Here is a 13,766-nt window from a genome sequence, read left to right on the forward strand (position 1 = left end):
TATTTCATGCAGTGCTTATTTAATCTAATATTAAAAACAATAGGGTGTGGACACTAAGGTTTTTTGCTCCCATCTCAGATATATGCTCCTCTTACTCTCTGACCCAATACATCCTAAACTGTTTTCTTACTAACCCAGTTTGAACAGGAAAGTGGTGAGTCATTCCATTGGAAAGGAACACAGTTGCCAAGGATGAAGCAGATTTGTATCCTGCAAAGAATTAAACTTGGGAGTTAGTTATTTGTGGGAGAATGGTCTAATAGTTGCAGCTTCAATGTTTTTTACAGTGGCTTCTTTTGTCCTCTTGAAACAAAGTTTGTGTATGCTGATAAGGAAAAGATCTGGAGTATGAATTCAGTGACTGTTTTGTTTCCTATTTGCTAAAATGTGACTAACTAAAGCGGGTTTCTGGGTGGCTTTTTGATCAGCTGTTTTGATCCTCCTTATGAGACATAAAATGCTCTGAATTTGTGTAACAGACCTTACTTTTAATAATTTCTTCTTCCCTCAACAACTTGTTTGCTTTTATTTTGATGCACTCTGAAATACAGCTTGCACAGGCTAGCTCATAATCCTAAATGTTTTCACTTTGAAAATTATATGTAGTCATGAAAAACAAATAAGGACACTAAACTTGAAATTTATATTGTTAGCATGTATGTCCTCTGTACTTAGTTTATGATCATTTTGTACATCAGCGGGGAGCTGTTAATTTCATCTTTCAGATTTGTGTGGATTTTGGCTTCAGTAACTTCTGTTCTAAAGCTGTGTGTGGTGTTTTTTCTTTGCAGGTAAAAGGAGGCATTGAGACTACCTTAGAGAAAGAAGTCCTACAATATGACTACTCTTCTTCATATTTTGATATATTTGTAAGTGTTCTTTAAAAAAAAAAAAGACAAAAAGTATAGATTTTCAACATTCCTTCTTCCAAATATGTTCTCTAGTTTGAGTCCTGTGAAAGGGTTGATCTTCTATTGGTAATTTAAACCAGAAGGACTTGTGCCAGATTTCACCCATCTAGGAGTTGCCCAGTCCTGCTTTGGCAGCAGGCTCCTGGAGCCTGAGGATAGAGATGCTTAGGCACACTTAAATTGCATCTTCTGCTTTGGGGTTGGTGGAAGAGCAGATGAAAAAGTCAATCAAGAATATGAGACTGATGCAACATAAAGATAATTCTTTAAAAGAACAATCCCAATAGTCATGCAGCTGTAAAATCGTTTTGTTTAAACTGGCATTTTTGTCCTCCCACAGGAATAAGTCAGTTGCAGTGAGGAAAGACTTATTCTCAGGTTGGCCTGTATAGGTCATTTTTTTTCAGATTTCTTTGTTTTAACTCAATCAGGATTTTTTAATGTTCTACTAAAAACAGGTGACATGAGGTACGATTTTTCTTTACTATGTATAAGCACCTTAAGAACGTGGGATGAGCTCCTACTGCATTAGGAAATTTGCCTTTCAGCAAGGCTGTAACTCTGTAGTTGCAATGCATTTTGTGCTGCAGAGACCACGTTACTGATGTCTAAGTAAAAGCTGTTTCTTTACAGTTCTTCTAAAGGGCCCCATGTTTTTACAAGATCATTAATTCTACCAGATCTTGTTTGCCTGGCAGAGGTGAATTGGTTTGGTATCAGTCATTTTATATTGATGGCTCTATCCAGAATGTCTCTTTGAAACTAGGGTAAAAACCTGTCCTTGCTTCTCTATTGGACCATGTACTGTGTCAAATGGAATGAGATACTGGACACAAGACCTTCATATGCTAGCAAACTATGCTGCTTCTTGCTTTCTCTCCCATAATTAATTTGCTATCAGGTTCTCCCTGATATATACCTTACTGCAGAAAGTAAAAAATGTTACCTGTAAATGTTGATGCCCTGGAAATTATTTTGCCCTGTAGTTCAACCAACGGTTAAAAACATTTAGTACAAAATAATAGACTCTTTTTCTGGGGACGGAAGTATGTGATTGAATTCTGCAAAATTATTGGAGGGCTAATACAAGATTTCTTGAGTTTCTGCTACATCACTGGAACGTATATATTTGCATAAGATTAAATGGGTTCAGTGTACCTCTGGCCATGTCTGTCCTTGATTTCTATTCATTTTTAAGTGTTTCACATTTTTTAGATTCTGAACACACCTTTTAACAGTTGGAGGCAAATGAGGGCTAGGGTCTCTGACTCAGAACTCTCATCTGTCAGCTACTAATTTCATTTTCTGGCCTAGAAATACTGTAACTTAGCTTTCTTTACTGCAAAATTTTTGGAATGGCTTGCTTCTGCAGGTATCTCCATAAAGAATAATTGATTGTTGCAGCACTAATATGTCAATAAATGCTAAAAATACAGTAAGTAGAAAATTGTTTTTAAAAACTCTTCCCATTTTGCAGTTGCATTTGTGAAGTTTTTATCGTTTTTTTTTATTACATTCTTGCGCAGCAGCATGCCACTAAGATTAGTGGGATGCAAAGTGATGCTCAAGGTATTTGCTGGATTAACTGCATCTAGATTTAGCTGCCTAGATTCCAGTCGGGTAAAATGATCATGAACATCCTTTGTGTAGCTTGCTTATGTTTCTAACTTACTTGTGGAATTGCACATGCTTGCATATTTGAGCCTGCATAGGCTGAGTAGTGCTGTTTGCTTTACAAATGGGGAATTATGTTCTGTTTCTGGTTTATAAGCACACATTCCAATTTGTTTCTCGACAGCAGAACTTAGATTGCCCTGTTTTAAGTTGTTTTGTAAGCAGTTAGTATTTTCAGTGAGCTGAGAATCTTGTGGTTCTTCTTTGTTCTGAATTAACCAACAAATATTTTTTTCCTTTCTCTATAGCTACTGGCAGTCTTTCGATTTAAGGTGTTAATACTTGCATATGCAATGTGCAGACTGCGCCATTGGTGGGCAATAGCTGTGAGTAGTAGCCAAGCATAATGCAGTTTTAACTAGAATGGACCAAACAGAAAAAAATTTTAGATGCCTCTTAACGCTTGTATGTTAAGAATCATCTTGATGCTATATATAAAAATTTGCTGTACAGTAACAGATTAAAAACTTCTGTTCTGGAAGATTTTCAGCCTAAAGACAAGAATTTAATAGTGGAGTGGGTGTGGTCCCTTATTAGGTATCATGTTAATACAAATCAAAGACTTATTTTGAATCCAGTATGGATGGCTAATCGTAACCACTTGTTACATCTGACTTGTTAATCGATGTTTGAAATATATTTGCACATGAAATTGTGATCTGTATTTCAAAAAGAAGAATTGGTGTTATTGTACCAGAGATCCAGCTGTCCATTAACTCCCACATTCTAGGCTTTTTAGTTTTAGGTGCCAGCCATTGAGCAGTAGCACTTGTATTGCTTCCTGCTCCCATACAAAATGTTGAATATGCATCCCTTCTTAGAAAATAAATTCTTGGCAACTATGGGTAATGATAATTTTTTTCAGTGGTTGGGAACAAAGATCTTCTATGCAGCTGTCCTGTGTAGATGAGAAAGAATGCATAACCTGATGACAAATTCATATTTCTACCAGTTAGTACTATAGATTGTAAAACAATAGGTACGTTGCTGGCTTGGTACATTTGCAAATCTTAGACTTTTTTTCCCCCTACACTCTGGTAGGTGCATGTAGAATGTTTTCATTTATAATTTTCTTCAAGTGAGCAGCATACAGTTTCTTTAGTAGTCTGAGATTACATATCATGGGGTTTTTTAATTGTATTACTAGCATGGCACAAACACATGCATAATATAACTGCTGCTCTGTGTTTATTTTTAAGTGCATGCCTGTTAGAATCCCTTACTCTTAGTTGTGTACCTTCAGAGTATTTCTTCCAATAACATCCTCCAACCTGATGCTGTTGGTTGAGAGGTGCTGAGAGTGAACCCATCACAGTGGTAAAAACCAGATATATAAAACTTCACTGAAGGTTTTGCAGAAACCAGTAATCTTAAAATCCTACCTGTGTTTAACAGAAGCTAGTTGGGTTCTGCTATTATTTAAAGTATTGCTGGACACAAATGCACTTAGAAGCATTGCTTAAGTGAACAGGACTTGTTCACTGCTTCTTTTTTTTAATCAAGTGTTTTATGCAGCCTACCATTTTTACATGTCAGGGAACATCAGGTCTTCAAAGTGATTCATTTTACACAGTCTCATTATGTGAATTTAAATATTAGTTCAAATTTACTCATGCAAAGATGTTTTGTCATTTGAAGTGGATCTTTGGATTTGGATGGTAGTAAAAAGCTGGTGGAGCAATTGCTGTTTGCTTTTTCCCAAATACATAGGTAGATGATTTTTCTTTTTAAGGGACTTGATGAATAATATATTGCATCTTCATTCTACAGTAGTATTTCAATTTATATAACAGCATCTGTGCAGCGTCTATACTGCCTATCTGTTATGTGGAATTCAACATTTGGACATGTCTGTATTAAAAGTGACTTATATTGAGAAGATTATTATAATAGTACTTGAATTCTGTCATACCCAATATGTTTTTATTAATCTATTATCTTGCTGTTGTTAGTAAATATTTAAAATTGTAACTGATAGATAATGGCAGAAATGAGAAAGTAAATCCAGTTATTAGTCTTAACTGTTTTTACCCTGTCTCTTTCAGTTTACAACAGCAGTGACCAGTGCCTTTTTATTAGCAAAAGTAATTATTTCCCAGGTACATATTCTAATCACATGTTTGTTTTACTTTGTTCTTTTCTTGAAAGTGAGATTCTTGTGGGTAATTTCTGTGATTTTGTGTGGTTTTGTTTCCTTCAAGCTGTTCTCACAGGGTGCTTTTGGCTACGTGCTACCCATCATATCCTTCATACTGGCCTGGATTGAAACTTGGTTCTTGGACTTTAAAGTGTTACCACAAGAAGCTGAAGAAGAGAACAGTAAGCTTTTGGTTTTCCCTTCAGTCACTGCATTTGGCAACATTTGATCCTGTGTTATCTGACAGAAGAATGCTTCTTTTAGCTTCTCCAAATTTGAAGAGCTGTGGGAAAAATTAAATCATATGGCTTGATTTTTCTTTTTCTAAAAAGAAACATGTGCCTTCAACAAACTAGGTTTTTAATGAATTTAAGGAGGCAAAGTTAACAGTTACAAGGCCCAGATCAGTAATTTGTCAAGCACTCAGGAACATATATAATTTTGTATCCTTAAGACATGAAAATTTAACTGACTTGGGCTTCTAAATATTTTGGGGGGGCGCATAATGCATAGAATAAGTTGCTGGTTCCTCTTTTAGGAAGGGTAGGCACAATAACCAGCTCCATCTCACTAACTTTTCTTTTGAGGTGAAAAAGGGAAAGCAAAGTAGTATTGTGGAGAGTCTGCTTCATGCACAAACAGAATGAAACCAGAACAAGTATGAATTTCAGCCTCTTCAAGATGAGGCAGCAGGTCGTCTGATGCTCAGTTTACTCAACTAAATGGAGGAAACCCACTGATTTAGTTGAAAGAGAATATTGCTTGAGTGGTGAGGAAGAGGAAGCATAGATTTCTCCTACAGATGTTTTGTTAGTATCAACACCAGGAGAGTAACTGTACAGTGAACCTGTTGTTTGTTCATCACTGTCTGAAATGCAGTCTGAAACTCTGTTGGAAGGGCATAGTCGCCTGTTACTTAAAAATGAAAACTTTACATGGGCATGGATTACTCAATTTTTTTAGCGCTCTGAAATGTGGTCTTTCTGTTTCGGCCCCTTCTGTCATCTTTTCCGCCACTCCAAGAAAGAAGTTGGTTGAATGAGTACGTTGGGTTTTGCCTAAAGAAACAGAAACTTGGGGTACCTTTTGCTTTGAAGGGGGGGGTGCAGTGAGGAGATACAGCTGCATCACACCTTTATCTCAAAAGATAGAAATCTAACCAATTCAGAGATGTTTACATGTTTTATAGTGAATATTCATGGACAAAGCATTTGATACATACACATATAAATACTTGATGATCATATTCATAAAACTGAGATATTATAGGTAAAGATACTTTCTTTTTCTTCATTCCTTGAAATCGATGGTATTTATTCAGAAGTATGTGCTTTTAATTTGAACTTTGCATATATGCCAAAAAGATGGGATTTCACTGGAAAATGCTGGTTTTAAGCAATTAAGTCAGACAAAAGTTAGGCATGGTTGTGTTGTGTGGTGGTACTTATATAGTGCCTTATTTGCTCTTAAATCTAGGCAGATAATGAAGCGAGATTTTAATAGGTTTTTATTTTTGACCAGGTATTTTTCTCTCCTGTCTTTCATGGGAGTGGAAACCTTACTGGTTTTTGTTTGTTTGGTGGTGGTTGGATTGGTTTTGTGTTTTGTTTAATCACAAAACAGCAAAAAAAAAACCAAACCAAAACCAACCAAACAAAACCCCAACACAACACTAAACCAAAATAACAAAAAAACCCACACTAAACTGTCTTTCCACTGAAGATTTCCAGCTCTAGAAGTTTCCTTCTGTGAGCAGGATTTAAATCTAAAATCCACCTGGTATATGTCTTCTAGTATCTTGTGACTTGTTAAGTATGGAGACTGACATTCCTCTTTTTGACATAGTGGAAATAGAAGTAAAATAGTTGTCTCCTTTGGAGACTTCATGGAATAACAGAATCATAGAATCATTTAGGTTGAAAAAGACCCTTAAGATCGTCAAGTCCAACTTGTTAATAAAGCAGAACTAGTTAATAAACTAAAAAGAAATGAAGAAATAGTATTTTGGGTTGTAAAGTGTTGTTTTAAGAACTGCTGTCTACCTCAGATAGCTCTCCTGATTCAGTAAAACATAAAAGTTTCCTTTGTTTTCCCCATCAGTCTTCATGCGATAGATCGTAAAGGATGGGAGTTAATAGCCGTATGTTGACCCAAAATGCCACCTCTGACCTGTTATTATCAGAAGACCTGTTGATGGCAGCAAGGAGGAGATGAATTACTTTCTCTCCCAGCCCTTTTTGGTTTTTATCCTGTATTAAACACACCAGAAAAGCCCCATGTCATTTCCCAATCACTTTCCTGATTTTAGATGAAACTGGAGGTTTCATCTAAAAGGAGTTGAAGGTTGGAATAACTACCTATGTTGAGAGAGGTAAGTGCAAGCAAGCCATTAATGAGGACTCTTATAGTGACAAAGTGAGAAAATAATTCATTTGGTTATGTGTTGCAGCTCAATGATAAAAAAGTATGTATTTCAGAGTTTTAGTTAGCCAGTGGATACTGATGAACAGATTAGAAGGAAGGATTCTTTAATTCATGTATACAGTACCTCTTTTTTGCTGGAGTGTGTCTCCTTAGCTGCCTGAAGTTATGCGTAAGACATAAATGTTAAATTCACAGTTTGCCTTTTTGTGAGATATTTTTTGATAGAACTTGTTAGGGACACTAATACAACACATCAGTCTTCAAGGTTCTTCATCATTACTTGATCTTTAAGATGCTATGTGATAGCATTAAGGATTTGTATTTTGTTTTGTTGTTTGTTTTTTTAATTATAATTATTTCTTTTAGGATTTTTGATAGCACAGGATGCTTCTGAACGAGCAGCTCTTCTTCACCCAGGAGTCCTCTCTGATGGGCAGTTCTATTCTCCTCCTGAATCTGTAGCAGGTAGTTGCATTCACATAGTGAATGATTTTTCGTATTGACATTAAACTCCTGCATATTTCTCCCCGCTCAGAGTGTAAAGTGAGGGAAGAGTGAAGGGAAAAGTATTCCCCTTTTTAAATGAAAAGTGTACTTTACAATCCTAAAACTAAAGACTCTTTTTATTCAGTAATTTGGTTTAGTTACTACCTATCAGTTGAATTACAATATGCATAGTTAATGGGGCTTCTGACATGCCCCAAAGGTTTTAAAAGCAACGTAAATCTGAAAGAAAATGGTATTGCAACTGAAAGGAGGCGGTTATTGTTTGTTTCTTCCATCGATGATCCGTATGGGTCCCTTCCAACTTGAGATATTATGTCACCTCTTATCTGCTAGCAATAGTGTTTGCATTGCAATGCACTATTAAATCCAGCCTGAACTTGGTACTTTACAGTATCTTGGGGTAGACAGTGAACCTGAAACTGCTCTAAAGCAAACTGAAATTTCAGTCAGAGGCTCTTTTTCTATGTTTGCAATGATTTCAAGGAAATAAGTAATTTATTTAAGGGCTGAGTAGATTTATTTGAGGATACAGCGTGAACCTTCAAATCCCACGTCAGTCTTTTTACCTTAAAATGTGAATCTCTTCTGTAAAGCTGTGCCATATTATGCAAGATATTTAAAATAATATCTGCTAATTGCTCCTGATACGTTTGCCTGTTTTGTGTTGCGGAGTGATAAATGTTGATGTTTTTCAGTTGAATGGCTGTCTCTATGGTTGCTGAGCATCTTGGCATAATGAATGCGTTAGAGCTCCATCTAGGGATGGCGAAGCATTAATACAACGTTGAGTATAACTAATGATTCAAAATTAAAACATATTTTAGTTAAAGCTGTGAGTCTGTCTTGAGAAATAATGATTGGAAGTATTACGCTGGATTCAGCCTGGGATATTTTTGGCAACAGAACGTACAGTGTAAGAGGAGGTGTAAGTGGAGCAAACATGTTTTGCGTGGCAGTTTGGCTGAGTGGGTGTTGCACGTGCAGTGGGCTGTTGTGCCTCAGCATGCGTGTGGTGACTACAGGTATATGATTGTGCTACCACCCATTGTGTCAGCTTATTGAATGGCTGCTTGTCACTTGGGTTTCAGTAACAGCTCATGTGCCTTCTCCTCGTCTGCCCTAAATGCCAAGTTAATTAGTTTAAGCATCCCTTTATGGGTATGAGAAGCAAAAGAAATAATCAAATGAATATATTCAAGCTAAAACATATAGACACTAGTAGCTGCAAAGTATTCTGAAACTGTTAGATGATATACAGAAAAAAAATCTCACAAGTAAAGATATTTTCTTCAAAATTCTGCATTTCTTTCAGATTAGGCAAATTAGAGAGTGTTCTAAGAGGATAATTTTTGGTTTACTTACCTTACATATTGATTGGAAAAATACTTAGAGATAAACTATTCCCCCTGATCATGCAGATAGGAATAAATTCCTCTAAAAACAAATCCTTGCTGTCAGGAGGTGACATTTAAAACGGGCTCTGTTGGAATTTGCAGCATATTTATCCTTTGATGTCTTCCTTGAAGATGCACATGTCCAGGGCCATACCCTTTTCCATCCACTTCTTTATAGGGGTTGACCCTTCATCATCAACATTAGACTTGCTTTCCAAGTAATCATTCTGGATGTACCAAGAGGAAAATCAGCCTGGAAAGAATAAATTTCTAAACTTTCTGTACAATTTGAGCTTCAAAGTGAAAGGCAGGTAAAATATTCCAAGAAAGGAAAAGACTTCAGAGTAGTTTGACCAAAAAAAACCACTTAACACCTTTGTCTTTATTTTTTTGTACATGAGAATACGGGTCCATAGTTCAGCTTTAAATTGATGGCAAAAGCCAAAATAAGTCGCCCAGACATTTTATCAAAGACACTTCTTTACTTTTTTGCAATCTCCCTGAGGGAGTCTCATGTAAACTACCCAAAACATTTATGGTGAAATGCATGGGCTGGTAATTTCCTCAATCGTCCCTGACAAGGGCTGACTGCTGTGAGGACCGGCTGCCACCTCATGTGTGGGCAGAGCCATCTGTGGCTTGGATCAGAGCTCCAGAGCTGCAGGCTTGTGCTCCTCAACCTGCTTGCTCGGGATCTTCTTGCTCTCCCTGAGACGACTGACCCACGGAGCCGCCTTCTGCAAAGCGGTGCTTCCAGCAGGAGTGTCTCTGGGCACGTAGCCCTGTGACCAGTGACCAAGGCTTTGTCACAGCGGAGAGCTGAGGGCAGGCGGGGACAAGGAGAAGAGAACTGCACAGGGAGAGGCAGCGGGAGCTGTTTGCTTGCTGGCTTAGAGCGAGAGAGTCTCTTGCTGGAATACTAGATACAGACATTATTAATTTGTAAAGCAGTATTTCTCTTGGCTCTGAAAGTGTCTTCTGAAGTTTTCTTCCAAAGGGCAGGATGCAGCAAGTGGGAAAATCTGCTTGTTAGTGAGCAAATATGGAATTATTTGTCCTGAGCATGTTCTAGTGAAAACTTGAATCTGACTTGCTAACTGAATCTGTTGACAGGGTAGGTATTTCAAGAATAAGCCCAGTGCTAGGTTTTGGGTTTGATAATTGTTAAAAAGCCGTTCAGTATGAAACATCCCAAAAGATGAGGAATCTAAAATAAACGGAAAATATTTCTATGGAAACTAGTTGCTTTGAATTGTCTTTTGATAAGCCATTACCAGTGGTGGCCTGACTCTTTCTTATTTTTCTTCTTTTCCCAACTGATTCCTGTCTTCCTTTTCAGGATCTGATGAAGACTCTGAAGAAAAACAAGACAGTGAAAAACCAGTTGTATAGCAAATATGAAAAATCAGGTAAGTTCCTTTGCATAGAACCTGGATATTCCTAAAAATATTTTTTCTTTTTGTTTCCTTCCCAAATAATTTGAATAGTGGGCCAACTCTTAAGAGTTCATCATCTTTGAACCAAATCTGTCTGTCTTAGCAGCCTTCAAGTAGGAAATCCTGCCAGGCTCTTGAGAGCCTGTAGTTGGGCTCCTCTGCTGCTGAGTTCTGGTTAAGCCAGGCTCAGGGTCTGAGAGCGCTGTTCTGGAGTACAGAAGGCTGCAGGCTCAGGATGGAAAACTTCCAGCGTTTATTTGTTTATCTGTTCTGGAAAGAACAGTGGTAGACCAGCTATGTAAAAGCTCCTTATCTTGGAAGTGGGGAGACATATTTCTTTGGAGATGGCAATGCAAGAGTGCTAGGAAGAAATTTTCTTTTAGTTTAGGTCTAAGACAAATATACTCATCTTGGAGATTGCATGGGCAAAACTACTTCAATATTTCCCCTCAGTCTGTTTAACACTACAAATGGGTTACATTGGAGCAGCTGCATCTTAAGATTTTTGTAGTGTACTTCGGTTAAATATGAGACATGATTTCCTTATTTTGGAAATCACTTCATTTACTTTTGGAATTATCCTGCCCCATGCTTTGACTTCACCACACGTGGCAGAGCTCAAGATAGGGGAGGTATTAAATGTTCTTGAGAAGCTGAAGCTTCTGATTTGAAATAGTCTAGTGCCTGTCTGGAAGAGTGGATGACCTTTTCAGCCTCCCCATTTTCAAGATCTGTTGTCTTGTCTTGCATCTTCATTCATCCTGACTTGTGTGATCTGTTACAGGAAGAAAATCTCTGAGGAAAGTTCTTGAGGTTTGGAAACTGGCAAGAGAGTCTGTGGCAGACTTGCTGGTGGAGCTGCTGATGGGAGAATTTGTCCATTGGAAAGCAAAGGGAATAGTTCCCATGTACTGTAATACCTCACGATGATGTTCCTTGTTGACATATGTATATTAGGTTGCCTCCAAGATGGTATGAAAATATTTGTCCATGATGTATTATTATTCAGTGATTCCTGAAGTTGATCTTCTCATGGCTAGGTAATTACTGAAAAGTGTTGTCTTGTGTACCTAATCGAGAGACTGGTAATATAATGAAGTAAAACTTCTCCACAGTGGAAGTATATTTAATGATTGTTGGGACTTGCTAGGTAAAATTATTTTATGTTATTGCAAATTTGTCATTAGTTTTGTGTTTACTTTTTTTAACTCCATGCATTTTCTTTTTTAATGGATATGTTCACTTTCTAAAATAAAAATGTTAAAACATGGGTGATACATTGTGGTATTTTATTGCATTATCAACTTAAAATCTGCAGGTACCACTCCTTTATTTCTTCTGAGGCAATGAGGATTCCAGTTTAGATAGGTGTTGTGCAAAATGTGTTACAGTGTCATTTGGTTGCCTGTAGGGATGCAGCGTTAGTAGAACATTTCTTTGTTGCATGTGTGATATCAAAAGGGCTCAAGGAGTTGTTTGAAATAACTTGGGTCCCACTCCTGTACTGGTGGTGGATGTTATTTCAGGGTCAAGGAAGAAACTGGACTGAGCCTTTGCATTACACCACTAGTAAAAGGAAGGCAGTCAATCATTCTATTTAAGTGTTGAAGTAGAAGATACTTATTTTCGGATACAGATCTTAGGCATTTTCTGATGCTTGATCAAAAAAGTTTTGGGTAATACGTATTTCCTACGTAAAAGGGAATGTAAGTGTTGTAGCTTTCCTTGTATAGTCATTAGGTTTTATTGGCAAGCCACGCAGCAAATAGTAAGTACCATGTTAAGTCACACATATGGACTATATTGCTTTGTAATATCTCCATTGCTGTGGAACAGAAGCATAGTAGGTAGAAGACAGGATGGTCTGTGGGTGACTCTTCCGGTCACAGCTTTTCCTTGAGCCAGTACTTACTGTTCAGTGCAAGCGGATGGGGAGATCGGTTACTAAAAGTGGGCTTGCATCATTAACATGATCACTTGTTTAGTTGTCCTGTTGGAGTTGAGGCTATTGCACCAAATAAAGACCACTCTGGGGGCAGTACAAGGGGAGAGGAAAAGGTGGAGTTGGAAGTGATAGTCTTGAAGTCTGCAAGAGCTGCATTTAAGCAGCTTTAGAAATATCTCTCTTCTGCCTTGAGGAGCAACATGGGCTCTCAGGGACTGAGAATTGCATTTGAAGAGCAATCACTGCTCATTTTGGTGTCAACTAGAGAGGTCCTGTGGCAGCAGGTAGATGATTTTTGAAATGAAGTAGTGTGATTGAACCCAGCTAGGTTTTAACTGGAAAGAGGGAGCTGGAGATGAACGACTGTGCATCTGGCTTGCTGAGATTTGGGGACAGTACAATATTGGCTGTCACAATAGATTTCTCAAAGCTTATTTATTTTTGGTGGTGCAAGTTGTGCTCAGAAAAACAACAAAATAATAGCAGAATCTAGAGTTGAGTGTGAACATTTAACTCAGCTGAACTAATGTACTCAGGCCTGGAGAACTTCTTTTCATCCAATTATTCTATTTTCCTTTGAGTCATGAGTAGTAATTGAGTTGATCTGAGTAATTGAACAAGTTGGCAAGAAAGAAGCTCACCCTAAAGTTTTCTGGTTTTGAAAAGCTGAATCTGAACTGTTGTAAATGCAGAAAATGTGGCTGTGTGCTGTTTGTGTTTGGTTTGCTTTCTATTGGGCTTGAAAATAAGATTTGAAATGAGTCTTGTTTCAAGAAGCAGATGAGAGTGAAGAATTTAAAACAAAAAAAGCCTCAAACCCTCAAAATGCAGCAGGCTGCTGACCAAACTGATAGCATTAGCTGGCTGTCCTTTGTGCTGATTGATGATTTATCGCTATCTTAACTTCAAAATAGATTTTGCAAGAGAGCGTTCCTGCATTATTCCCATCGGGGAGACAGTTTACTTGAATGAGGTTGCTTAAAGCTCTGACCTATATATCAGAAAAAGAAAGTGGTTTCAGCCTTATTGCAAGTGGTTTGAATTTCGTGCCAGAAACTTGGCATTATGTAACCAGGTTTCCATTATCCCCACCGGAGAAAAAATTGAACACAATGTAAAATATACTTAAGATTTTCTGGGTTGTTAGTTTTGTGGGGGATCAGGAACATGCGGAAAGGTGTGATCAGCACCTGGCATTATAGAATTTGTGCGCACCACCACTCATATATTTAAGTGTGTCTGTGCACATTTGTTGATGTTTCTCACAGGTCCTTATGTCAGGCTCCAATACGCTCTAAACAGCTTATTTTAGATATTCCATAGAGGGAGCTCTTAATG

General features: G+C 37.6%; 1 protein-coding gene across 15 annotated transcripts in view; it reads left to right on the forward strand.

Annotated features, from left to right (window-relative positions):
* STARD3NL (STARD3 N-terminal like) overlaps positions 1–11,760 on the forward strand; it is a 34,242-nt gene extending 22,482 nt beyond the window's left edge. For 6 of the 15 annotated variants that reach the window (XM_065051858.1, XM_065051857.1, XM_021284237.2 and 3 more), the window contains 7 exons: positions 792–869; positions 2,834–2,911; positions 4,631–4,684; positions 4,787–4,904; positions 7,513–7,611; positions 10,387–10,456; positions 11,268–11,760. In XM_065051858.1, coding sequence (XP_064907930.1) covers positions 792–869; positions 2,834–2,911; positions 4,631–4,684; positions 4,787–4,904; positions 7,513–7,611; positions 10,387–10,439 — 480 coding nt within the window. In that variant the 3' untranslated portion in view covers positions 10,440–10,456; positions 11,268–11,760. The remainder of the gene's footprint in view (positions 1–791; positions 870–2,833; positions 2,912–4,630; positions 4,685–4,786; positions 4,905–7,512; positions 7,612–10,386; positions 10,457–11,267) is intronic. The other 9 variants (XM_065051862.1, XM_065051861.1, XM_065051863.1 and 6 more) reach the window with 3 other exon arrangements.
* Positions 11,761–13,766: the final 2,006 nt, after the last annotated feature.

The sequence above is a fragment of the Columba livia genome, chromosome 2 (assembly GCF_036013475.1).
Source record: "Columba livia isolate bColLiv1 breed racing homer chromosome 2, bColLiv1.pat.W.v2, whole genome shotgun sequence".
Classification (NCBI taxonomy): Eukaryota; Metazoa; Chordata; class Aves; order Columbiformes; family Columbidae; genus Columba; species Columba livia.